The 26186-nt window shown below is 40.2% G+C and overlaps 1 protein-coding gene across 2 annotated transcripts in view; it reads left to right on the top strand.

Annotated features, from left to right (window-relative positions):
- Positions 1 to 26186, top strand: part of capn10 (calpain 10) — a 41102-nt gene continuing 14916 nt past the window's right edge. Inside the window, exons 1-9 of one of the 2 annotated variants that reach the window (XM_048542807.2) lie at positions 1 to 273; positions 757 to 807; positions 1590 to 1807; positions 3789 to 3920; positions 8034 to 8221; positions 10049 to 10266; positions 10386 to 10527; positions 23320 to 23486; positions 25616 to 25911. In XM_048542807.2, the coding sequence (XP_048398764.1) occupies positions 1667 to 1807; positions 3789 to 3920; positions 8034 to 8221; positions 10049 to 10266; positions 10386 to 10527; positions 23320 to 23486; positions 25616 to 25911 (1284 nt within the window). In that variant the 5' untranslated portion in view covers positions 1 to 273; positions 757 to 807; positions 1590 to 1666. The remainder of the gene's footprint in view (positions 274 to 756; positions 808 to 1589; positions 1808 to 3788; positions 3921 to 8033; positions 8222 to 10048; positions 10267 to 10385; positions 10528 to 23319; positions 23487 to 25615; positions 25912 to 26186) is intronic. The other variant, XM_048542806.2, reaches the window with a different exon arrangement.

A 26186-nucleotide genomic window follows, 5' to 3' on the forward strand; every position in this document is an offset into this window, starting at 1 on the left:
GTGGCCACGCTTTTAAAAATTAGACGTGTTACTATGCAGCTCTTTGGGACGTCCTTGGGTTGCAAGAGCGCTACAGAAATGCAACTCTTTGCTTCCATTCTCGTCAACTTTCCCGACGATAGCCCACTTTGACAACGATGTGAGGTCGATTATTTGGCGATTTCGACGCTACTCAAAACAGGCGGAGCTGCGAGTAGAGTTCAGGGCGATGTGTATGGAACTAGATTGCATTATCTTCGTGCAAGATGGAAAAAAAGCTTATCTGTTCTCCAGGTAAAATCTACATTTTACTGTCTCGCTGGTTTGTTTCTTATTGTTTGTCCTAATTGAAATATTCAGCTCCAACTGAGAGTGAGAATCTCTGGGCCTCCAGTCCCCGGCGCTCGACTGGATCTGAACCGGTCTGGAGCCGAGCAAAGGCGGGTATCCAGGAAAATTAGTCTTCAATACATTTCCCACCGCAATCAGTGACACAAAGCAAAAAGAAATCTGCAACCGCTGCATGATTTAGTCACACTAAACAATTCAAAATATCCAAACCACAAACTGTAGATGAAGTGTACTCTTGTCCAAATAAACAGGACTGAATGGGAAAATGCTTCAAGGGCAGAGAGTTGTATACTTTATTGGAATTCCTGATTCTAAAAATCTGTGCTGTAAATAGATTCCTGTAACCAAATTATAGACCAATTACATGTTATCTTTGACAATGCTGATCCAAATAATTAGCTTGAAACAAAATATGTTTTTTTAAAGGTGGTCTGGAAAAGAAAAGAGGAAAGTGCAGACATACATGTTAGGACGAAGGTAATTCCAAAGCTTGAAAATCCAAATAGTCGAAAGGGTGGTGAAGATTTTGGATTTACATTGGGATGCGTTAGTTGATAATGAAACAAATTGGAAACTTCACGGGAAAAGTAAAATACACAAAAGACTTCGAGCAATCATAAGATTACAAGAAACTGAATACTATTCTTAGTTATCTATATAAAAAGATGGTAGTGTTAGATTCATTGAGTTATTTCTTTTCCGTTTGCAGATAGCAGCCTCGCTGCTGTAAACATGTAACTGCACATAACTTTTTTTTTGCATTTTTTTTGTAACATCTGAATGTTTTAAGGTAAAACCAGACTTCATATGTATTCCACTTGTGATGACTAGGACAATTGCTATGGAGATAAACTTTAAATTACCAGACAGTTTTTCCAGTTCTTCACCTTAGACACATTATAGATGATTTGACTGCGTGGTCACTTTCTTGAAGATATGGTGAGAAGAAATCAAAAACCTAAAATACAGGAGTCAAAATATTCTAGAATGAGGTTTAGAAAAAAAGACAATAACTAGAATGGACTTCTAGATGTATTTGAGATGGAAACTCTGGAATTATTCAATGTTCAGAGATGGAAGGGGAATTGTTGACTTTCTGAACAGACGAACCAAGCCAACTGACTCTTCAATCTATAATTATCTTGAATTGCTGTAAGAATTAAGTGAACACCTCGTGTTTTTACGCACTTTCGTGATCATTCATCTATAATGTTTCAGTAGCTAACATAATAATTTTGCTTTAACAATTACTTTCTCAGTCTAAAGAAAAACTGATGGAAATTAAAATATGATTCTGCTGGGATTCCTTTAAACATATGTGAAGTGTATTGTGACAATGACCATTTTGGATATGGAGATCCCAACGAAGAAACTATTTGAAGATCCAGGCTTCCCTGCTTCTAGCACATCTCTTTTTTCAAGTTGTTCTACACCCATCACCAAATTGAGAGGTAAAATCACATGGCTACGACCACAGGTGAGAATTTATCTGCCTGTCAGGAAAGTGTCCCAAGTTCTCATACAGATCCTAAATATATAGTTGATCACGCAGTTGACAGTAGTTAATTTGCTTATATAACCATATCTGTGTAATTTATATATTAAGATTTACTGTGTTTTATACAGCTGATCAATAATTACATCAAATCAGATATAACCTGTGATACTGAGAATTTATCAAATCAAATTAACCCATTGTGGGAACAGGTAATAAGTGTCCATGAGATTGATAGGGACTTTGTTGCACTTTAGAACAGTCAGCAATTGTCATCAGTAAAGCCTCATTAAAATCCCGTTAACACTGTGGGAAGGCCTGTAAAATTTACTTAGATAAAGTATTATGTTTTGTGCTTAAAATGCAGTGATGCCGTTGCCCTGGAAATGCTGAAAGATATACAATATTTTAATTTTGCCAATTTTACAGCTAAGAATCTTCTGTAATCTTGTGTCAGGGAAATTGTCACATACTGGGTTGTAAACAAGCTCATATGATGTATTAATTTCCAATCTGTTGAAATAATAATGCAGATAGTAGCCAAGGGAAGTAGGGAAGACTGTAGCCACAATCTTGAGATTGAATAATTCCAGAGTTTCCACATTCAGAGGTGGAGGGCGTGTTGTGGAAGTGGTAGCAGATGTATGCAGAGTTTTTGAGTGTACTCTTCAAAAAAAAGGGGCAGACTGATAAGCTTAGGTAGTTTTTGGACAGTCAGCCTGATGTCAGTGGTGAGGACATTTCTAGATACCATAATCTAGGGCAAAGTTATGTTCACTTGGAAAAACACAGGCTAATAAATGACACTAAATTGTGTCTGATGTGCCAAATTGAGTTCCATGATAACAAAGAAGGTTGTCAAAAGTTGTGGTCAGGACTGGCAAATTGAAGTTATGTGGAAAGAATGAATTGACTGGAGTTGTTTTTCCTTAGTGAAGAAGCAGCTGAAGGAGAGTTGAATGAGGTATGCAAAACTGAGTGGTCCAAATTGACTGGCTGTCAAGAACCTAGGCAGTCCAATTTTCATTTCAGTTTATAGCCCAAAAAAGTAGTGGAAAATATTTGATACCTTGCAACGCACAAATCATTGAAGCTGGCAGGACAAGTTTATATAGCTTGTTTTTGTGGGGGGGAGGAAGCATTTGGAATTATTGTAAAAAGTGTCGTGTAACACACAACCAAGGAAGTTATGAAAATAAATAAATAGTCTTTAATTTGGCCCTGACTGGAGTATTGTGTCCAATTCTGGGTACCATGCTTTTGAAGTAATATCTCTGCTAGAGGATGCAGACAACATTTACCAGAATTGTACCAAAAGTGAGGGACCTCAGTTATGTAAAGACAAGATACACTAGGCTTGTCTTCTGAGCAGAACCTGAGGGGGATGCCAGTATAATTTCAATTGCATTGTTTGAATGGATGGTGAAAATTGATTCAATGATCGCTTTCAAAAGGGAAATGCATATATGATTTAAAAGGAACATTTTGTAGCGAGTACGGTCTAGGGTGCCTAATTGGAGAGCCCCATCTTGGAACTGGCACAGGTATGATGGCCGAATACACCTGTTTTATGATATGGGAAACTTCCTGATGTGAATAATTTCACAAGCTTATAAAAAAATTTGAACAAACTAAACCGTGTTAAATGTAAGCTTTGACTTCCAATCTAGACCCTGAATTATTCTTTCATTACCATATATTTAAAGAAGAGCTGAAGTATTGATATTCCTGCTTGAGTATAAACTATCTATTTCAAATCAGAGATCATTTTTTGTTAAGCATCGGTATTAAGGGATATGGGCCAAAGGCATGAATATGAAGTTAGGCCACAAAGTATCTCATTGAATAGCAGGATAGATTTGAGGGGTTGAATGGTGTACTTTTGTTCCTATGTTGCTATGATGTAAAGTTTTGCTAACAGTGTGTGCTCTTTTATTTGACTGAAAATGTTTGGAATTTTCAGGAAATATCCGGATCACCTCAGTTGTTTCCAGAAAACCCACAGGATGGACAAATAAAACAAGGCCTCTTGGGAGATTGCTGGTTCTTGTGTGCTTGTGAAGCTTTGCGTAAAAACAGACAACTCTTAGATAAGGTACTTCAATGGAAAGAAGACAGTCCAAATTGTGAAATGAATCCAGTGAATGCAAAATATTTACTTGATTACTCTAATTCACTTCTCAAGACAATGCCTTGATCAGAATTTAACCTGTCTGGTTTAAAGTTTGATACTTAACTGTCAGTTTTCCAGCAGCTGCTCTGGGACAGTTAGACTAGGGTTATGAAAAGTTCTGGAGCTTACTCAGCCATTTCAAAGGGCAGTTAAGAGTGAACAACGTTGCAGATGACATAAAATTGGATGGGAAGGTTCGCTTTGAAGAGGATGTAGAAATGCTTCAGTGTGATTCAGTCGAGTTGAACGGGGCAATTGCACAGCAGATGAAGTATAATGTGGATACATGTACGGTTATCCACTTAGGTAGCCAAGGCGTATTATTATTTGAATGGTGATAGACTGCAAACGGGAAGGTGTAATAAGACATGGATGTCTGGACACCAGTTTCTGAAGGTAAGCATGCAGTCGGCAGCAAAGAAGATAAATTGTATATTGGCCTTCGTAATGAGAGAATTCGATTACAGGAGCAAGGATGTCATGTTGCAATTGTACATGCCCTAGTGAGACTGTACCTGGAGTACTGTGTGCAGTTTTGGCCTCCTTATCTGAGGAAGGATGTTTTGGCTATGGAGGGAGTGCATTAAGTGATTACGAGACTCTTTCCCAGGATGGTGGAATTAACATATGAAGAGAGACTGGACTAGTTAGGACTCTATGCACAGAAGGGGAGTTGGGGTTGTGGTAGTAGACTTTCTCACAGAAACCTATACATTTCTAACAGAACGATACAGAGTACACCCGGAAGAATGTGCCTGATAACTGGGGAATCCAGAACAAGAGTCACAGTCTAAGGATATTGGGTAGGCAATAGATGACTGAGATGAGGAGAAATTTCTTCACCCAGAGATTGGTGATTCTCTGTGAAATTTTCTGCCATATGATCTAGCACATTTCATTCATTCGAGGGAAGGAAGAACGCCTACGCTCGGTTCGCAATAAACAACTGCACCTCCCAGTCGCAAACCATTTCAACTCCCCCTCCCATTCCTTAGACGAATTTAAATTCCACCACCTGTGTGAAGCAGTTTGAATGACTTGAAGTTGTGAAATCTGTGGTATGAATTTCTTCCATAAAATGTTTTTCATTTAGCACCCATGATAAAGAAAATATGTGATTTTCCTGTAATTAAATAAATTGATGAACAATTTAAAAATAAATTAGTTGCTAATAGTTTTATAGAACATTACTGCAGCCAAGTTTTAGAGATTGTCCGAAATTTCCAGCATAACATTTCATACTTGAGTAGAAAGATTATATATTTAAAAAGTAGACTTCTGTGTGATAATGTTTTCTTTTGAGATCATGTCCATAATGACTTTAAACTGGTCATAGCAGTTGTATAATTTTTTTTGTTTTCTAGTTTTAACTTTATGACTCCGCACCCCACCACCACTCCTGACTTTTGTTACTGTTTATTAACATAAGCTAACTGTGGAGCTTCCTTGTGGTTTAACTCCCACTGGCAATGATGTAAACTTGCACAAAACATACTGTATTTAGAATACAGTACATGTCTGGTGGCAGCAAAAGTTGCCTGAAATCTATAAAAAGGAGCCAAAGTGAATATAGGCCCCTTAGAGAATGAGGCTTGGGAAATGATAATAAGGAACCAGGAAATGACAGAGGAGTTAAATAAATGCTTTACATCATCCTTCACAGTAGAAGACACTAATAACATCCCAAATTACTCTATTTTGAAGGGACAAAAATACAAGAAATAAATGCAATAACTATCACTAGAGGAAAAAGTACCAGGGAAACTAATGGGGCCTAAAGACTGATTAGTTCCTCAGACCTCATGGGATGGATCTTAGGATATTAAAAGAAACAGCTATAGAAATAATCATCTTGCAGGATTCCTTTGATTCTGTAAAAGTCTCAGATGATTGGAAAAGTGCCAATGTAACACCATTTTTTTTTAAAAGGAAAGGAGACAAAACCGGACAACTATAGGCCACTTAGCTTAATGTCCATTATTGGAATAGTGTTCAGAGTCTCCTATAAAGGATGTAATAACTGAGCATGTAGAAATGCCAGTGGGAGTTAAACCACAAGGAAGCTCCAAAGTTAGCTTACATTAATAAACAGTAACAAAAGTAGTGGGGTGGGGGGAGTGGAATCATAAAGTTAAAGCTAGAAAACAAAAAAAATTATATGACTGCTATGACCAGTTTAAAGTCATTACGGACATGATCTCAAAGGAAAACATTATCACACAGAAGTCTACTTTTTAAATATATAATCTTTCTACTCAAGTATGAAATGTTATGCTGGAAATTTCGGACAATCTCTAAAACTTGGCTGCAGTAATGTTCTATAAAACCATTAGCAACTAATTTATTTTTAAATTGTTCATCAGTTTATTTAATTACAGGAAAATCACATATTTTCTTTATCATGGGTGCTAAATGAAAAATGTTTTATGGAAGAAATTCATACCACAGATTTCACAACTTCAAGTCATCCAAACTGCTTCACACAGGTGGTGGGATTTAAATTCAAAGAAATATGCATTTAAAATTCTAATGATGGGTATGTAACTATTGTTGATTGCCATATGATCTAGCATATTTCATTCACTCAAGGGAAGGAAGACTGCCATCCTAACATGGTCTGGCTTACATGTCTCTCCAGAACACAGCAGAAGTAACGTGGAAAACAGCAGGAATAGGCCATTCAGCCCTTTGAGCTAGCTCTGCCATTCAATATGATCATGCTTGATAATTCAACTCAGTACTGTGTTTCTGTTTTCTCCTAATATCCTTTGATCTCTCTTGTCCCAAGACCTTTATACAAGTCCTGACAAAAATAGAATGTTTTGAGCTCTTTCTATGGCAGAAAATTTCACAGAGAATCACCGATCTCTGGGTGAAGAAATTTCTCCTCATCTCGGTCATCTATTGCCTACTCAATATCCTTAGACTGTGACTGTGACAGCATCAGAGGAGCAGGAAGGCTGACGTTTCGGGCCTTTTCTGAAGAAGGGCCTAGGCCCGAAACGTCAGCCTTGCTGCTTTCCTCTGATGCTGCTTGGCCTGCTGTGTTCACCTAGCTCTACACCTTGTTATCTCTGACTTCATTTGGGTGGCCAGCCAAATCAACTTTACAATGAGACTTTGCAGTTCCTCCCTTTCAGTTTTGGAAGCTGCTGCATCTTTTCATTAGGCCCTAGTTTGCATAGGGGCTAACATTTTCTGAATGTTTAACACTGAAAAATAATCCTTGAGTGTCTTCAGTCAGCCCAAGTTTACTGTAGTTAGAGAAAATAATTGCTGCTTATGAAAATAGCATATGTAACATACATTGCTGGCGTCTTTTTAATTTTGGTTGGGATGACGTGGTAGCAGGATGTGATGAAATAGTGCAATGTCCTGGTTGTTGCCTGTAAGCGTGATGTATGGCCTGGGACCTGGGTGGCTACAGTTAGGACGCAGACATTTTGTTATTTCAAATGACGTGGAGTTTGGTTTTTGTGATACTAATAAGACAGATAGAACGCAGGAAATATTCCTTACCTGTACACCACTGAAGAAAAACTTTATAACGTTGTATAATAGGTTCATTCTATGCAATTTTTTTTGCTGACAGGCTGCCTCTAATAAATAGTTTAATGGCAAAAAACTCTACTATCGAGAGCTGTTATATTCTTTCAGTGGAGAAGTAAAATTTAGTAACAAAGTGAGAAATCTGGTGGATAAGGAAAGAATGACAGCATCAACAAATGTACAATTGGAATTACCTAACCATTAAAAGATTACCCAAATCCTTTATCAGTATGGGGATCCCAATTTATAGACAGCCAACTGATAACTGTGATCTCAAACAGTGGGTATAATTTTAAAGATCCAACATACAAACATTTTCCGTACTTTTAAAAGGGTCTTTTATATTGTCCTACACTGTGCCTGACTTTAAAATGACTTATGACTGGACTCCGGTGACTGCCTGTATAATTTAGTCAATATTGTTATTGTTCAAATCAAAATCCTGTTAATCAATCTACACCTTAACTTGTTTGCCATTTAATCCAGGTAATACCTCCAAACCAGGATTTGTGGACACAATCTGGATGTTTAAAGTGCAGATTTTGGAGGTTTGGACAGTGGGTTGAAGTCGTAATAGATGATCGATTACCATGTATTGGTCGCAGGCTTTGCTTTTCTCGTTGTCGCTCTGAAGAAGTGTTTTGGTTACCATTATTGGAAAAGGCGTACGCCAAGTAAGGAAATTTTAGTGATCAAACCGCAAAGTTCCAATGTGATATTTTAACTCTCATTGTTATGTTGCATTAAAGGCTTTCAAAGTTGCATAACAATTTACTATTATGTATTGATTTTTTTTCTAAGTATACAAGTTATAAAATGCTGACCTCCTTCATTATGTTTATATAAGTGCGAGATAAAAATCACCCATTTTCAAGTAGTCTTTGAATGTCTTTTAAAGCACATTGTTTATGGTTGTTTCAGTTTGCTGATTTAATCCTCCGTATGGAGATCGGAGTCCAAATTTGTGGAAAGTCAACATGGGATTCAGGGTGAGCTTACCAATTGGATACATAATTGGCTTAACGGCAGGAGACACAGAGTGGTGGTGGAGGGTTTTCTTTCGGACTGGGGTCCCGTGACCAGCACTGTTCCACAGGGATTGGTTCTGGGTCTTCTTTTGTTTGTCATCTCTATAAATGATTTGAATGAGAATATAGAAGGCATGGCTAGTAAGTTTGCGGGTGACACCAAAATTAATGGCGTAGTAGACAATGAAGAAGGTTTTCCAAGATTACAAAGGGATCTTGATGAAATGTGTCAATGGGCTGAAAAACGACAGATGGAATTTAATCTGGATAAATGTGAGGTGTTGCCTTTTGGTACAAGAGACAAGGGTAGGGTTTATACAATTAATGGTAGGGCCTTGGATAGTGTTGTAGAACAGAGGGACCTAGGGGTGCAGGTACATAATTCTTTAAAGTTTGCATCACGTACAGACTGGATGGTTAATAAGGCATTTGGCAGGCTTTCCTTCATTGTCATGAATGGGATGGGATGTCAACTTCTCTCCCCAACAGTGGGCAAACATCAGATTCTGACTGCCCAAGGTATTCAAGTGCCAGGATGCACTAATAGTGGTGTTTATGCCTGCCAGCTGAATTTCTGCTGATCTTGCCAGTTGCCATCTGGTCAGGGCATCAATGGTCTTATACAGATGATTATTAGTGACTTTGTAATTTTGCGTATGATCAGCTAGATGACAAGAATCATTGTATCATTTCACTCTTATTTGCCTTTCTAAAATGTAAATATGTCAGTGTTGGAGAAAGTAATTCAAACGTTTTATTAAGCTTTGTGATCACAATTGTCCAGGACCAAAGCATTTTAGATAAATGCTGTCACATTGTTATGTTGGTATAGTCCAGAAATATGTATGTTGATTGAAGGAACTTCATTAAGTTGAAAGATTTGCCAACTTTGTCCTTGGATGTTACAGGAACTGGAGGATAGTTATAGAAGAGGCTGAATAGACTGGAGCTTCCCTGGAGCATCGGAAGCTTAGGGGTGACCTTATAGAGTTGTGTAAAATCATGAGGAGCATGGATAGAGTGAATACCAAAGATCTTATTTCTGGGGGGGAGGAGTCCAAAATTAGAGACATAGGTTTAAGGTGAGAGAGGAAAGATCTTAAAAAGGACCCAGGGTGACTCTTTCATGCAGAGTGTGGTATGTATATGAAACTAGATGCCAGAGGAAATGGTGGAGGCTGGTACATTTACAACATTTAAAATTCATTTGGATGGGTATATGAATAGGAATGTTTTAGAGGGATATGGGCCAAAAGTTGGCAAATGGACCTAGGTCAGATTGGGATGTTTGGTCAGCACTGATGAATTGGATTGAGGGGTCTGTTTCAGTGCTGTATCACTCTATGACTCTATAATATGAAAGCAACTTAATGCTTTTACTGGTGTTTAGATGTAAATCAACTAAGCTGTAAGATGATTTTGAATTGTTTAGCATTATGACTATTATTAAAGATAATTATATATTTTTCAAAGGCTCCATGGTTGCTATGAAAAGTTATGGGCTGGACAAGTGTGCGAAGCTCTAGTGGACATCACAGGAGGCCTAGCTGAGAGATGGACTCTGAGGTCTTACAGAGAAAACAGTGAAAAGAATTCTCATTTCTGTCTTTCTGAAAAATCAAAATTCAAGTTGATGAAGGACTTAAATGATAAAAGCTTCATTAGTTGCTCTGTACATGGATCAGCCAGAGGTAAAGTTAATAATCCCAAAATGTGAAACAGCAAATGGATTATGATCAATCAGTAATATATTTGATTAAATATGTTCAAACTATGTGTGTTCTTAAGTTTTACACAATTTGTCATTCAGGATCCAGTGAACGTGCAGAATTTCATGCCTTCAGTGTTTCTGATGTGAAGCAAGTTAATGGACTCAATGGCAACTATGTCAATTTGCTGAAGATAAGAAACATGTGGGATCGACAATGTTGGAATGGCTCCTGGCAGGACGGGTAATCCATTTATTTAATATTGATATTGATGCAGTCAAGCAGGTTCAAATGAAATGTACTCACTGGAGTTACTTTCCATACCATTTTATTGTTGTCAATACATAATTAGTTCAATCTGCCAAAGGATGTTTAACAACGTTAACAAAGATTGTGTTGACATTAACCGAGTTGGAACATTTTAGGTATCTTTTCTTAACCTAAATGCCTAGACATGAGACTAGCACTTACACAACGGGAAAAAAAATCCACTGTCAAAAAATACTCATTAATTTGGAAACACAGTCATAGAGAAGTTCTGGGCCTTGTAAATAGGGGCTGAAAGCAAAAGCAAGGAAGTTGTGATGATCCTTTATAAAACACTGGCTCAGCCTTAACTGAATTGAATTCTGGCACCAAACTGAGAAACAAGGTGTAGGCTTTAGAAAAAATGCTAAAAAAGTTTTACAAGAATTATTTCAGGAATGGAGGACTTAGTTACAAGGCAAGATTAGAGAAGCTGAGGTTGTTATATAAAGGAGATTTGAGAGTTGTATTTAAATAAGAGTAAATTGAATAGATAAATTGATACGGTTCCATTGGAAGGAACCAAGAAACCGAGGACATAGATTTTAGCTGATTAGCAAAAACTTCAGAGACAGCATAAGAAAAAAATGCATCAAATCGTTCACCAAGTGAAGGTCACAGATTCAGTTGTAGTTTTCAGAAGAATTGAGTAAGTGCCAAAGGTTTTTTAAAAATTTCAGTGTTATGGGAAAAGTTAAGGGACTAGAATTAGCTGAATCATTCTTAGAAAGATCTGATGCAGATTTGTCAGAATGAATGGCCTCTTTCTGTGCTGTAACCATGTATGAATCTCTGTCCACTTAGATCTTTACATTTCTTTTCACATCTATATTCTATTTTTCCTGTTTTGTCCCACAAAAGACATCTCGATATTAACTGGTTCAATCCCTAACCGTCCACTCAAAAGTATTATTGGGGTCCAAATTCATCTCTATCTGATTTAAAAAGCTTACATCTGTGCTCATTTCCTTGATTTCATATTTTACTGTTTGCATCACTTCTTCTCACATTGCAGATTCTCATGTTCACATTTGTAATCTGCATTGCCCACATGAAATTGTCATGTTGTAGTTACAGATCTGGCCGTTTGATAGGTTTGTACCTTGTCTGAATCTCCTGGCTGAATCTCTTAATAAATATTCAGAATTTCCAACTGATGCTTTATTTTATTGACAGGAAGACCTAGATTTGCATTAACGTGCAAAGCCATTCAGCTGTAAGCATGTTGTTAAGAATTGCGATAAAAATGACACATCTTGCACTCATCGGGGCTAGAACACAAGAAATACACTTGGAGGGAAGAAGGGGACATAAATTTATACAGCATGAGAAGAGTATACTGATTTATTCGGTTATTGTTGGTATGGAATTGAAGTAGGAACAATTACAGTCGATAAAGCACAGGGACTGGATGGGATGCACCCTAAGATATTAAGGGAAGTGAGATTGGAAATGAAGGAGCACTGGCCACAACCTTTCAGTGTTCCCTCGTTTCAGGGAAGGTTCCAGAAGACTGGAGAATTGCAAACATCAGACTCTCATTTGAAAAAATGTTGCAAGGATAAGCCCGATAATTGGTTTAGTTTTTGTGGTGAGGAGACTTCTAGAAACAATTATTTAGGATAAATTTTGTTGTCACGTGAAATAAGATGGGTTATTCACAAGAGTCAACATAATTTCTCAAGGGGTAATCATGTTTAACTAACTTAGTAGAGAATTTTAAAGAGGTAACAGAAAGAGTCAATAACAGTCATGTTGTTGATATGATATATGTGGATTTCAAAAGGCATTTGATACAGTGTCACACAAATAATGTTTAAGAAAAGTTATAGGTCATGGAATAAAAAGGATAGTAGTAACGTGGATACAGAATTGGCCAAGTGATAGAAAACAGTAATGAAGTTTTTTTCCATCTGTTCTGTGTCCTCTGCTTTGTTAGTAGAACAGGAAGTTACATTGAACTTGTACAAGACACTATTGGGACCTCAGCTGGCCTGTTGCATACAATCTGTCAACCACACTATTGGCAGGACATGAATGCATTGAAGAAAATGCAAAACAAATTTAAAGAATGAATCCAGGGATGAGGAAGTTCTGTTATGTGGGTGGACTGGAGGTTAGGACAGTTCTCCTTGGAGAAGGGAAGGCTAAGAAGAGATCTGATAGAACTTGTCAAAATCGGAAGAAGGCTGGATAGAGTAGACAAGGAGTCGTTACACCCCCACAATGCCTGAGCATGGAATTGCAGAAGGTGAAATGCTTGCCCATTTACCCCCTCCCTCCTCACTATCCAAGGTCAGAAATCATGTGACACCAGGTTATAGTGCGACAGATTTATTTGAAACCACAAGCTTTCAGAGTATAGCCCCTTCATCAGAAGTGAGAACCTGAGAAAGAAGCATATAGAACTGTTAAGACCAAAGGGTCACACAACTGATGAGGATATATTAAACAAAGCAAAGATACTGTTAAATCTTTAATCAGTTAGAAGGTTTTAATTGTTTCACATGTATCTGTAAATCCCTGAATTTCTTTCAAGTCACTGCCCTGAGAGAACTAAAGGTTTTATCAGTGTAAAGAAGAGGTGAAATTTTACATCAGACAATGCATGTTAGATGTGAGGCAGTGTTTAGAATCTGTTTGTGTTTTGGCTTGGAGTCAGACTGGTTTCATTTATAAAGTAGAAACTTATAAAATGCCATATTGACTGTCAATAAATTGTTTGCTTTTTGAACAAAATAGAATGTATGTGCAATTACACATTCACCCCATAGATTCACGTGTGTGTGTGTGGGGATGTGTGTCAAGGCAACCTCTGCAAAACGTGTCAGATCTTCGACGTGGACGCTGCCATCATAAGTGGGAACACAACCCACCACGTGCACGGCAAATACTCATGTGACCTGACTAACATTGTCTATCACATACACTGCAGGCGAGGATGCCCCCAGGCATGATACATTGGCGAAACCATGTAGACACTACAACAATGGAAGAATAGACACTGCGCATCAATTGGAAAATGGGGATGTTCTGTCCCAGTGGGGGAGCACTTCAGCGCTCAAGGGCATTTGGGCTCGGATCTGTGGGTAAACGTTCTCCAAGGTGGACTTTGGGATACACATCAATGCATAGTCACTGAGGAGAAGCCAATAGCCAAGTTCAGTGCCCATGAGGATGGTCTCAAGAGGGATCTTGGGTTCATGTTGCACCACACAATGCACTCACACACATGCATACACTGTCACATAAACACACTCACACACGCGTGTACACTTTCTGCTCAACCCCTCCCACAAACACACCCACACACACACACACTCTTGCTCTCTTGGACCCCCTGCCCGCCAAACACACACAGTCACACACACTCTCTCTCTCTCTCTCTCTCTCTCTCTCTCTCTCTCTGTCTTTTTCTCTCTCTCTCTCTGACCACACGTGCACACTTACATAAATCAATGGGGTGAATTTCTATTTGCACATACATTCTATTTTATTCAAAAAGCACACAATCTATTGACAATCGGTGTATATAGCATTTTATAAATGCCTACTTTAGAAATGAAACCGGTCCAACTCTAAACCAAAACACAAGCAGATTCGAAACAAGGCCTCACACCTAACCTGGTTAGGTGGGACCTGTACAAGAAGGACGGGTTGCATCTGAACTGGAAGGGGACCAATGTCCTGGGTGGAAGGTTTGCTCGAGTAGTTCGAGAGGGTTTAAACTAGTATGGCAGGGGGGGTGGGAACCTGAGCTGTATATCGGAGGTGAGAGTTGATGCAGATGAGGCAGGAGCAAGGGGTAGACCAGCTAGTGGGAAGGATTTTCCTGGGAAGGAACCAAGGGATCAGTTAAAGTGTGTTTGCTTTAACACAAGGAGTATCAGGAATAAAAGTGATGAACTTAGAGCATGGATCAGTACCTGGTGCTATGATGTTGTGGCCATAACAGAGACATGGGTTTCTCATGGGCAGGAATGGTTGCTGGATGTTCCAGGGTTTAGAGCATTTAAAAAGAATAGGGAGGGGGGAAAAAGAGGAGGGTGTGTAGCACTACTAATCAGAGAGGGTATCACAGCTACAGAAGCTTCCATTGTCGAGTAAGATCTGCCTACCGAGTCAGTATGGGTGGAAATTAGGAACAACAAGGGAGTAGTCACCTCGTTAGGGGTTTACTACAGGCCCCCCAATAGCAGCAGGGAGATTGAAGAAAGCATAGGTCGACAGATTTTGGAAAAGTGTGGACGTAGTAGGGTTGTTGTAATGGGTGACTTTAACTTTCCCAGTATTGATTGGAACCTCCTTCGGGCAGAAGAATTGAATGGAGCTGTTTTTGTAAGGTGTGTTCAGGAGGGTTTCCTAACTCAGTACGTTGACAGGCCGATGAGGGGAGAGGCCATTCTAGACTTTGTGCTCGGAAACGAGCCGAGGCAGCTATCAGATCTTGTGGTGGGAGAGCATTTTGGCGATAGTGACCATAACTGCCTCACATTCTACATAGCTATGGAGAAGGAGAGGCTTAGGCAAAATGGGAGGATATTTAATTGGGGAATAGGAAACTATGTTGCGATTAGACATGAGTTAGGAAGCATGGACTGGGAGCAATTGTTCCATGTTAAAGGTGCTATAGACATGTGGAGACTGTTTAAGGAACAGTTGTTGCGAGTGATGAATAAATATGTCCCTCTGAGACAGGCAAGAGGGGATAAGATAAAGGAACCTTGGATGACGAGAGCGGTGGAGCTTCTCGTCAAAAGGAAGAAGGTAGCTTACGTAAGGTGGAGGAAGCTAGGGTCAAGCTCGGCTCAAGAGGATTACAGGCAGGTGAGGAAGGAGCTCAAAAATGGTCTGAGGAGAGCCAGGAGGGGGCACGAGAAAGGTTTGGCAGAACGGATTAGGGAGAACACAAAGGCATTTTACACTTATGTGAGGAATAAGAGAATGGTTAAAGAAGGAGTAGGGCCGATCAGGAATAGCATAGGGAACTTGTGTGTGGAATCTGAGGAGGTAGGGGAGGCCCTAAATGAATTTTTTGCTTCTGTCTTTACGAAAGAAACAAACTTTGTAGTGAATGAAACCCTTGAAGAGCAGGTGTGCATGCTGGAATGGATAGAGATAGAAGAAGCTGATGTGCTGAAAATTTTGTCAAATATTAAGATTGACAAGTCGCCAGGCCCGGACCAGATTTGTCCTCAGCTGCTTTGGGAAACGAGAAATGCAATTGCTTCGCCACTTGCGAAGTTCTTTGCATCCTCGCTCTCCACTGGAGTCGTACCTGAGGACTGGAGAGAGGCAAATGTAATTCCTCTCTTCAAGAAAGGAAACAGGGAAATCCCCGGCAATTACAGACCAGTAAGTCTCACGTCTGTCGTCTGCAAGGTGTTAGAAAGGATTCTGAGGGATAGGATCTATGACCATCTGGAAGAGCATGGCTTGATTAAATGCAGTCAACACGGCTTTGTGAGGGGCAGGTCGTGCCTCACAAACCTTATCGAGTTCTTTGAGGATGTGACTAGAAAAGTTGATGAGGGTCGAGCTGTGGATGTGTTGTATATGGACTTCAGTAAGGCATTTGATAAGGTTCCCCATGGTAGGCTCATTCAGAAGGTCAGGAGGAATGGGATACAGGGGAACTTAGCTGTCTGGATGCAGAATTGGCTGGCCAACAGAAGACAGCAAGTGGTAGTAGAAGGAAAATATTCTGCCTGGAAGTCAGTGGTGAGTGGTGTTCCACAGGGCTCTGTCCTTGGGCCTCTACTGTTTGTAATTTTTATTAATGACTTGGATGAGGGGATTGAAGGATGGGTCAGCAAGTTTGCAGACGACACAAAGGTTGGAGGTGTCGTTGACAGTGTAGAGGGCTGTTGTAGGCTGCAGCGGGACATTGACAGGATGCAGAGATGGGCTGAGAGGTGGCAGACGGAGTTCAACCTGGATAAATGCGAGGTGATGCATTTTGGAAGGTCGAACTTGAAAGCTGAGTACAGGATTAAGGATAGGATTCTTGGCAGTGTGGAGGAACAGAGGGATCTTGGTGTGCAGATACATAGATCCCTTAAAATGGCCACCCAAGTGGACAGGGTTGTTAAGAAAGCATATGGTTTTTTGGCTTTCATTAACAGGGGGATTGAGTTTAAGAGTCGTGAGATCTTGTTGCAGCTCTATAAAACTTTGGTTAGACCGCACTTGGAATACTGCGTCCAGTTTTGGTCGCCCTATTATAGGAAAGATGTGGATGCTTTGGAGAGGGTGCAGAGGAGGTTTACCAGGATGCTGCCTGGACTGGAGGGCTTATTTTATTTAGAGAGGTTGACTGAGCACGGACTTTTTTCATTGGAGAAAAGGAGGACGAGAGGGGACCTAATTGAGGTATACAAGATAATGAGAGGTATAGATAGAGTTGATAGCCAGATACTATTTCCCAGGGCAGAAAAGGATGGCACGAGGGGTCATAGTTTTAAGCTGGTTGGAGGAAAGTATAGAGGGAATGTCAGAGGGGGGTTCTTTACACAGAGAGGTGTGAGAGCATGGAATGCGTTGCCAGCAGCAGTTGTGGAAGCAAGGTTACTGGGGACATTTAAGAGACTGCTGGACATGCATATGGTCACAGAAATTTGAGGGTGCAATCATGAGGATCAATGGTCGGCACAACATCGTGGGCTGAAGGGCCTGTTCTGTGCTGTACTGTTCTATGTTCTATGCACTGTCTGATGTAAATGTCACTACTTGTTTGCCCTGATAAAACCTTAGTTCTCTCAGGGCAGTGACTCGAAAGAAATTCAGGTTTTTAATCAATTAAAGCGTTCTAGCTGATTAAAGATTTAGCAGCAACCTAGGTTTGTTTAACACATCCTCATCAGTTGTGTGACCTTTTCATCTTATAAATTCTATGTTCTGTGTGCTTCTTTCTCACTTCACCTGACAAAGGGGCTGTGTTACAAAAGCTTATGTTTGCAAATTAACTTTTCATAGAATCCCTACAGTGTGGAAACAGGCCCTTCGGACCAACAAGTCCACACCAACCCTCACAGCATCCCACCCAGACCAATTCCCCATAACCGCCCTAATGTACATATCCCTAAACACTATGGACAATTTAGTGTGGCCAGTCCACCTAATCTGCACGTCTTTGGACTGGGAGGAAACCGGAGCACCCGGAGGAAACTCACGCAGATACGGGGAGAACATGTAAACTCTGCACAGACAGTCACCTGAAAGTGGAATCGAACCCAGGCCCCTGGCGATGTGAGGCAGCAGTGCTAACCACTGAGCCACCGTGACTATAATCTGGTGTCATGTGATTTCTGATCTTGTCCACCCCAGTCTAACACCAGCACCTCCACATTATGGCTCACTATCCAAGGCCCCAAACTAATCCTGCAGGTAAAGCAGCAATTTGCCTGCACTTCACTCAATCTGGTCTGCTTTATTCTCTGTTCACAATGTGGCCCCTCTATATTGGGGAGATGAAGCACAGACTGGGTGACCGCTTTGCAGAATGCCTACGTTCTGCCTGCAAAAGTAACCCTGAGCTTTCAGTTGCCTGCCACTTAATACACCACCATGCTCCCTGACCTATCTTTCTGTTTTGAGTCTTGCTGTACTGCTCCAGCAAGACTCAATGCCAGCTGGAACAGCATCTCATCTTCCTGTTGTGAACCAGCAACCTTCAGACTCAGTATCAAGTTTGATGATTTCAGGGCCTGAAACACCACCTTCCACATCCTTTATCTACCCCCATACTCCAAGCCTTATTTTGACGTGCACTGCTTTCAGCAAAGCCATCCAATTTTCACCAGGACGTATAAACTTAATGGTAGGGCCCTGGGCAGTGCTGTCGAACGGAGAGACCTAGGGGTTCAGGTATGTACATCTTTGAAAGTTCTGTAGCGCAGATAGGGTGTTTAAAAAATGTGTTTTGCATGCTTGCCTTCATTGCTGAGACCACTGCATCACAGTATGGTTTGGCAACTGCTCTTCCCAACACTACAAACTATGGATAGTCACGAACACATGCCAGTCCATCCAGCAAACCAGCCTTCAATCCACTGACTTCATCTATACTTCCCGCTGCCACAGGAAAGCAACCAACATAATGAAAGACTCCTCCCATCCTGGTTATACTCTCTTCCATCTCTTCTGTCGGGCAGAAGATATAAAAGTTTGTATACACATACAAATAGATTCAAGAACAGTTTCTTCCCTGCTGGTATTAGACTTCTGAATGGACCTCTCAAAATTTAAATTTAATGTTGGTCTTGTTCTCTGTGCACTTTATCTGCAGCTATGACATTCTATTCTTCATTCTGTTCTATTACCCTAATGCAATTTGTATGCAATACGATCTGCCTGTACCGCTTGCAAAACAAAACTTTTCATTGTACCTAGATACATGTGACAATAATAAATCAAATCAAATCATATAGTATAGGAGTGGAGACATGGTGTTGAGGTTGTACAGCTTGGTAAGACCACCTTTGGAGTACTGTGTACAGTCTGACTGCCCTTATAAGAAGGATATTATTATATTGGATGGGGTTCAAAAAAGATTTAGCATGATTTTGCCAGGACTGAAGTGTTTGAGTTATGAGGAGAGGCTGAATAGGGTAGAACTTCTTTCACTGAAGCATAGGAACTTGAGGGATGACCTTATATAGGTTTATAAACTTCACAATCCTATCAGGGGACAAAGGATGAATGACCAGAATTTGGCTTTCCTAGCCCTCAGTAACTGAACAAAAACACTGCAGAATCGCAGCTGTACCAAATACATTCAGAATGCTGCATGTGTTTGTTGTGCATGGATTTCCACTAAAGAATGATTGTGCTGTGTTCAGCCACACATACTAAAACAGCAGTCAGGCATGAGTCTTTAAACTTTTCCACCATTCCCATTTGAACAAGAAAGCACAGACAGGACTCGCTGATTCAGCCATATACCAAAAGATGGCATCAGACGCCACACTATAGCTAGAGAACAGGATAACCCAGACTCTCAAGAAACTTTAACTATGCAAGAGAGATCACTAATGCTGACTACATAGAATGAAACCAGATGGCTCGAACCCCCCCCCCCCCCCCGCTACCCAAACCTCAACTTCTACAAACACCCCAGGGTACACAAACCTAGAATCCCACTTAGACTAATAGTCTCCTTACCAGGCACACCTACGCACCAAGCTAGCAATGGACATCTCAATCCCCACACTCAATCCATTTGGCCCAAGAATTTCCTTCTTAGCTCAGGGGCACGGAAATTGACGAGGACAAAGTAATGATCTCCTTTGATATTACAGCATTATTTACATCCATTGACATCCTGTTAGCTAGAGAGGCAGTAGCCACGCAGCTAGAAGTATCAGGATCACCGATCCTGAACATCAGAAAGGACAGCTTACTGAAACTACTAGATTTATGCCCAACAATGTACTTCACATTCAACGGCCAAATACACAAACAGATCAATGGCAGACCAACGGGATCATTCATCTCAGGTCTCATCGCAGAAGCAGGAATGCAGAGACTGTAATGCACAGTCCTTCCTATAAGCCAACCAAAACCATGGATAAGATATGTGGACAACACATTTGTAATAATCAAATGCTCAAAAGTAGAAGAAACCCACCTACTTGTTACCAGCATCTTCGCAAACGTAAAATTCACTAGAGAAGAAGAAAATAACAAACAGCTCCTGTTCTTAGATGTAATGGTAAAGAGACTAACGATGAATTCTAGGCCTAAGCGTACAGGAAGACCACGCACACGGACCAAATCCTGACCTTCAATAGCAACCATTCCACCGTACACAAACAGAGCTGCATTAAGACACTGTTTAAATGAGCCATATCACTGCAACACCCCATAACTCCAGAGAATGGGAGAGGAACACCTACACAAAATATTTACCGTCAACAAATACCCATGAAGTTTCATCTGCTGATGCCTACAAAACAAATGACAGTCAGAGGTCACCACACAGTGTGTTAAGGGCACGTGAGTCAGGAAGGCTTCCCAGGTAAGAGTGTGAGGTGTCCCTTTGTTCCGGAAACAGCTCGATGTTTCCTATTGTACTGGTAAATAGGCTTCGTTATATCCTACAAAGGACTGTGAGTCGACTCTTAATAGTAATATTAAATGATCCTTATTGGTTATAACACAATTAATACTGTAATAATGATTATGCTACAATCTAACAATTAACATATAAATCTGGAATCAGAAATCGATCACCCTGATTGATCAGACCCAATCAGGCAGTGCCATTTAGATGGTGGGGTGGTCTTTGGTCCTCCATTTCTGAAAGTGTTAAGGGCACGTGAGTCAGGAAGGCTTCCCAGATAAGAGTGTGAGGTGTCCCTTTGTTCCGGAAACAGCTCGATGTTTCCTATTGTACTGGTAAATAGGCTTCGTCACTTGTCTCAGAGATAGTAAGAACTGCCGATGCCAGAGTCAGAGATAACACAGTGTGGAGCTGGGGGGAACACAGCGGCGCAGGAAAGTTGATGTTTTGGGTCAGCGTTCTTTTTTTAGAAATTCTGAAGAAGGGTCCTGACCTGTAACATCAACTTTCCTGTTCCTCTCATGCTGCCTGGCCTGCTGTGTTCCTCCAGCTTCACACTGTGTTGTCTTAGTCAGTTGTATATTGTGCTGTCTGCAACTGTAGCCTGTCTGTCTGGATCTGCAGCTTGTTTATTTCAGTATCTTTGCACAGATACTTTGGCCAATGCTTGGCTTGATTTCCCAGCATGCTTGGTGTATTATCTGATTTTGCTATTTTGAGTGTCCTATCCAGCTACAGAGGACACAGTACAACAGAAGACACTAGTAACTCTACACTACATCAAAAATAAATCAGAAATAAAGACTCCTTAGACCACATAGGATGATGATTGCACACAAACCTACATCAACACTGCATCAAATGCTATCGAAGATTAAAGATCCCACACTAACAGTAAACAGGACCAACATGATGTGCAGAATCTCATGCAGGTGAATGCAATAGAGATTACACTGGACAAAAGGGAGGAAACTGACGACCAGGATACATGAACACTAGCTGACAGTAAAAAGATATGACCAATATTCACTTGTCTCGATACACACAGACAATGAGGGCCATCAGTTTGACTGGGACAAAGTCACTGTACTGGGACAAACGACAACAGACGTGCAACCGAATTTCTAGATGCCTGGTTCTCAACACAGGACCCCATTTACAGACCGCTGCTGTAAAACAGAACCGGAAGTGACAAGACCCACCACACCAGAGAATCCATATAAATTTTGAATGGAGCAGAACACCAATGCTTCAATTAGAGGTCACACTGATGATGTTGCCTAGAATGGTAATGAAACGTCTGCACAAACAATTGTGTCCACAACCCGAGCTACAAATTTTAGCGGAGATCTTAAGAGGTTTATAAAATCATGACGGGCATAGATAAGGTGAATAGCAAAGTTCTTTTCCGAGGTGTGGTGGAGTTCAAAACTAGGGGACATATTTTTAAGGTAAGAAGAGAAAGATTTAAAAGGAACCTGAGGGGCAACTTTTTCCACACAGTTTGCTTGTGGAATGAACCGCCAGACGAAGTCGATGCAGGTACACTTACAACATACAAAAGACATTTGGACAGGTACATGAAAAGGAAAGGTTTTGAGGGATATGAGTCAAATGCAGGCAAGTGGGACTAGTTAAGTTTGGGAAACCTGATTTGGCATGGACGAGGTAGACTGAAGAGTTTGTTTCCATGCTATATGACTGTGTGACTCATTGTCCCCATTATCAGCTTTTCTCCTTCCCTGCCTAATTGTCTTTCTCTCTCAAAGCGCTGTCTCCATCTATCTACTCAATCTTCTCTCTTTCCCAAACCCCCTCAGTGTCAGCAGTATAAATACCACCTTTTCCTCACTACCAGATCTGAAGAAGGGCCACTCAACTCGAAGCAGTAACTCCCCGGATGCTGTCTCACCTGCTAAATTTCTCCAGCACTTTCTGTTTCTGATTCAGATTTCTGGCATCTGTAGTTTATTTTGTTATAGATGGGGAGTTACTGTTCCCACTTATAAAATAATTTGGGCACAGATATGAAGAGATTTGCAAAATGTGAGATAAAAAAGTTATTTCTTCTGCATGATAATACTTCTGCGATTCTATGATATGATCAACCATCCTCCTCACCTGGGTAATATGCATGCAGAGTTCCTTCCTCTTCCCCACTAAACACAGAGTTGCTAACATGAGCTATCCTCTCCTTTCTCAACAGACCCACGAACAGGAAGGGACTATCTTTTCTACCACCAATCCATACTTAGCCCATCGCACTTGAACATAGAAAACAAACTGCAACCAACGTTTATTGAGTAACATGTTATCCTGCACCCATCAAACAGAGTACATCACTCAGACCAACCCACTCTCACCTAACTTAGCAGCAGGTTCAATATGCAACTGCTAACTCTAGGTTTCAATTTGTCCTCCCTGCCTCACCTTTTATTCTTCTTTCCACTCTCCTCTTGTCTTTTAAACTCATCATCTGTAACTCCCACCCTGAGCTTGCCTCTCCAGATGTCTCCCACGGATTCCAAATTATTCCATGTTCCTCATTCCCCTACTCCATGATTTTGTTTGACCTGAAGTCCACAGTTGCCTTTGCTGTCACATGAACACGATCAGTTATTAATAATGAGTTGACTCCTAAGTTTGAACAGCGATTTATTTTACAGAGGCGATAGTTGGAAAACATTAGATCCTGCCATTGCTACAGCCCTGCAGTCTGCAGCAGAGGATGGGGAATTCTGGGTGGAGGAGCATGAATTTTTTCGGGATTTTGATGAGGTAACAGTGGGATATCCGATAAATATGGAGGGACACATCCTCAGTCTTTTAACAGGTAAGTTTAGATACTTATATATTAGACAAGTTTACAGACAATGTATATTTCAGTATTTTGTTTTGTGATTTATGTTAACCTTGGATCAATGATCATAACTCATTTTGGTACAGAATAATGACATGCACAGTATTGCTGCAGCACTTCAAGTGCTGCAACATCCATTTAAAGGATGAAACCACTTTAAAGTGAAGCTTTAAGTGGAACCAGAAGGAATTTCTGCAGTGAGTTGGACCAAAAGGCTGTAGTGGATAAAAGCAATGAAGATTGCAGAATACTAAAGCAAAAAGTTCTGGAATCCTGAACTCTGAAATAAAACAGAATTTTGCAAGTACCTGTACTTCGGGTCTAACAGCGAAGAACAAATTACATTTTTAGGTCTGACGTTTCATTACAACAGGAAAATGTTCGAAATTTAATATGTTCGGAGCAAGTGAAGGAGAGGGAGCAGAGCCCATTGTCTCAATTTCAGAATGAAATACCAGCAAACTTGACATTATTCTCCCAAGCAGTGGCAACAAAATTAAGCACTAGAAAATCTTAAGTGATATTTTGAATCATACCAGGAAGATATTTAAATGCATGTAGATAGCCTGCTCACATTTTGTATCCAGGGAGAACTGACTGAAAGCTACACTGAGGGGAATGCTTGGAAAATTCCTGGCATCAACCTGAGATTTCCATTGGACTATCAATGTAATGTAAGAAAATACAGATGATCAAACGAAAATTATGTTAAGGCCTTGGAAAGGGTGCAGAGGATCCCGTACAATTACTGCAGTGATACCCTGGCTGAAGTACTTACAGTTGCATGGACTGATCAGTGAAGCTGTGGTTATTCTGCTTACAGCACGGGATGCTAAATGGAGATTTAATGGAGTTGTTTGAAATCATAAATTTGCTGCTGATATTCAATGCAGCATAGATTAAGAAAAACAAATTACCACTAGCAGGAGTATAGGTAATCAAAAAAGCCATTTAGAGATGAGAATTTTTTTCCCAGTTATAAATTATGACGATCCAGAAATCATTACCTGAAAAGGTGATGGAACAGAATTCAGTAATAACTTTCAAAGGGAATTGAATAGATACTTAAGAAGGATGTATTTGTAGAACAGTAGACATAGAGGTAGGAAGTGATCTAATTATGTGGCTGTTTCAAAGACCTAGCACAAAGTCAATGAGCTGAATAGCCAACTTTATCTGTTTTAATGTAACACAGGGTAAAGCATGCTGAACTAATGAAACACTGACTCTTTACTCAACTGACACCCATTACATAAATAAACAAAAAGTGATCTTAGGGAGTCAGATTCCTCACAGTGGTAGACCTTTGCTCGCCAGATTGAGGAACAGTAGCAAGAGCAACTCATAAGTCAAACAGTGTTAGCATGTGTCAATGACGTCTCCCCAGTCACAGCACAGTAACTTGCATCTTTAAGCGTCACTATTGCCAGCTTTTGGAGCTGCAACAGATATGCCAGTAGTCACTACAGATCGTTGCATCCTGGTTATTTAATTTAATTCATTTAATCTAGAAATGCCAGTAGACATTGAGGAGAGAGTGACATTAAGATTCTGTGATTGTTGATTGACATTCCCTTGTCTAGCGACAACACCAAAACATATTGTCTAGTCATTCTTCCATTTGCTGCTTGATTTTTTTGTGATTGCCTGCATGTGACTGCATTTCAGAAGTAACCTATTAGTTGCAAAATGCTTTGCTAGTTGTGAAGCATTTGATGTTTGTGTTAAAATACAATGTAGGCGAATTTTTTTCATAAAATGCAAGTTCTCTGTTTACCTCTTGTTTTCTAACTTAAGTATTTTTTTCTCTAGAAGACTGTGTGTTAATGTTCTGAAATGTTAAATCAGCACTAAATAGTTAATCAGACATTATCTGTATATATACTACCATCAGTTTGTAAATGTTCATTGTGCTCAGCAAGTGAGATGACCAGTAGTGATCCCTGGTCATGCTAATAGACAAACTAATGATGCTAATGGACAAACAATGTATTGTGTCATGATGAACCTAACTGGTAAAATTATGAAAGGGCTCTCTTTATTTGTTATGTAATATGTAGGTGACAATGTTTGTATTTAGAATTTTTGCATTTATTGTTTAGGTCAAAGTTTGCGTCATACACTACAACTTTCAGGACAATGGGTCAAAGGTCTATCTGCTGGTGGTTGCCGTAACAACAGTAGTTTCTGTACCAACCCCAAATTCTGGTTAAGAATTTTGGATCCAGGTGAAGTAGTTATCACAGTATTACAAAAAAAACATGACTCCTGCAACAGAAATGAGAAGGCTTGTTGGTCAGAGAAGGCCGCTATGCATTGTCAGAATATTGAAGAAGACCCCACCACTGATGTCCTCCAACAGAAACGCCATCGAGCAATAGGACTGCATGTATGGAAGGTACTGTTGGCTCAAATCAAATGCCTTAGGCAGGAATTAAATACTTAATCTGTGTTTGAAGTATGATAACATCTAGACTGCTGATTTGTTTCTATATATTGTTTTTATTTGAGATAATGGGAACTGCAGATGCTGGAGATTCCAAGATAATAAAATGTGAGGCTGGATGAACACAGCAGGCCAAGCAGCATCTCAGGAGCACAAAAGCTGACGTTTCGGGCCTAGACCCTTCATCAGAGAGGGGGATGGGGGGAGGGAACTGGAATAAATAGGGA

The sequence above is a fragment of the Stegostoma tigrinum genome, chromosome 14, assembly GCF_030684315.1.
Source record: "Stegostoma tigrinum isolate sSteTig4 chromosome 14, sSteTig4.hap1, whole genome shotgun sequence".
Classification (NCBI taxonomy): domain Eukaryota; kingdom Metazoa; phylum Chordata; class Chondrichthyes; order Orectolobiformes; family Stegostomatidae; genus Stegostoma; species Stegostoma tigrinum.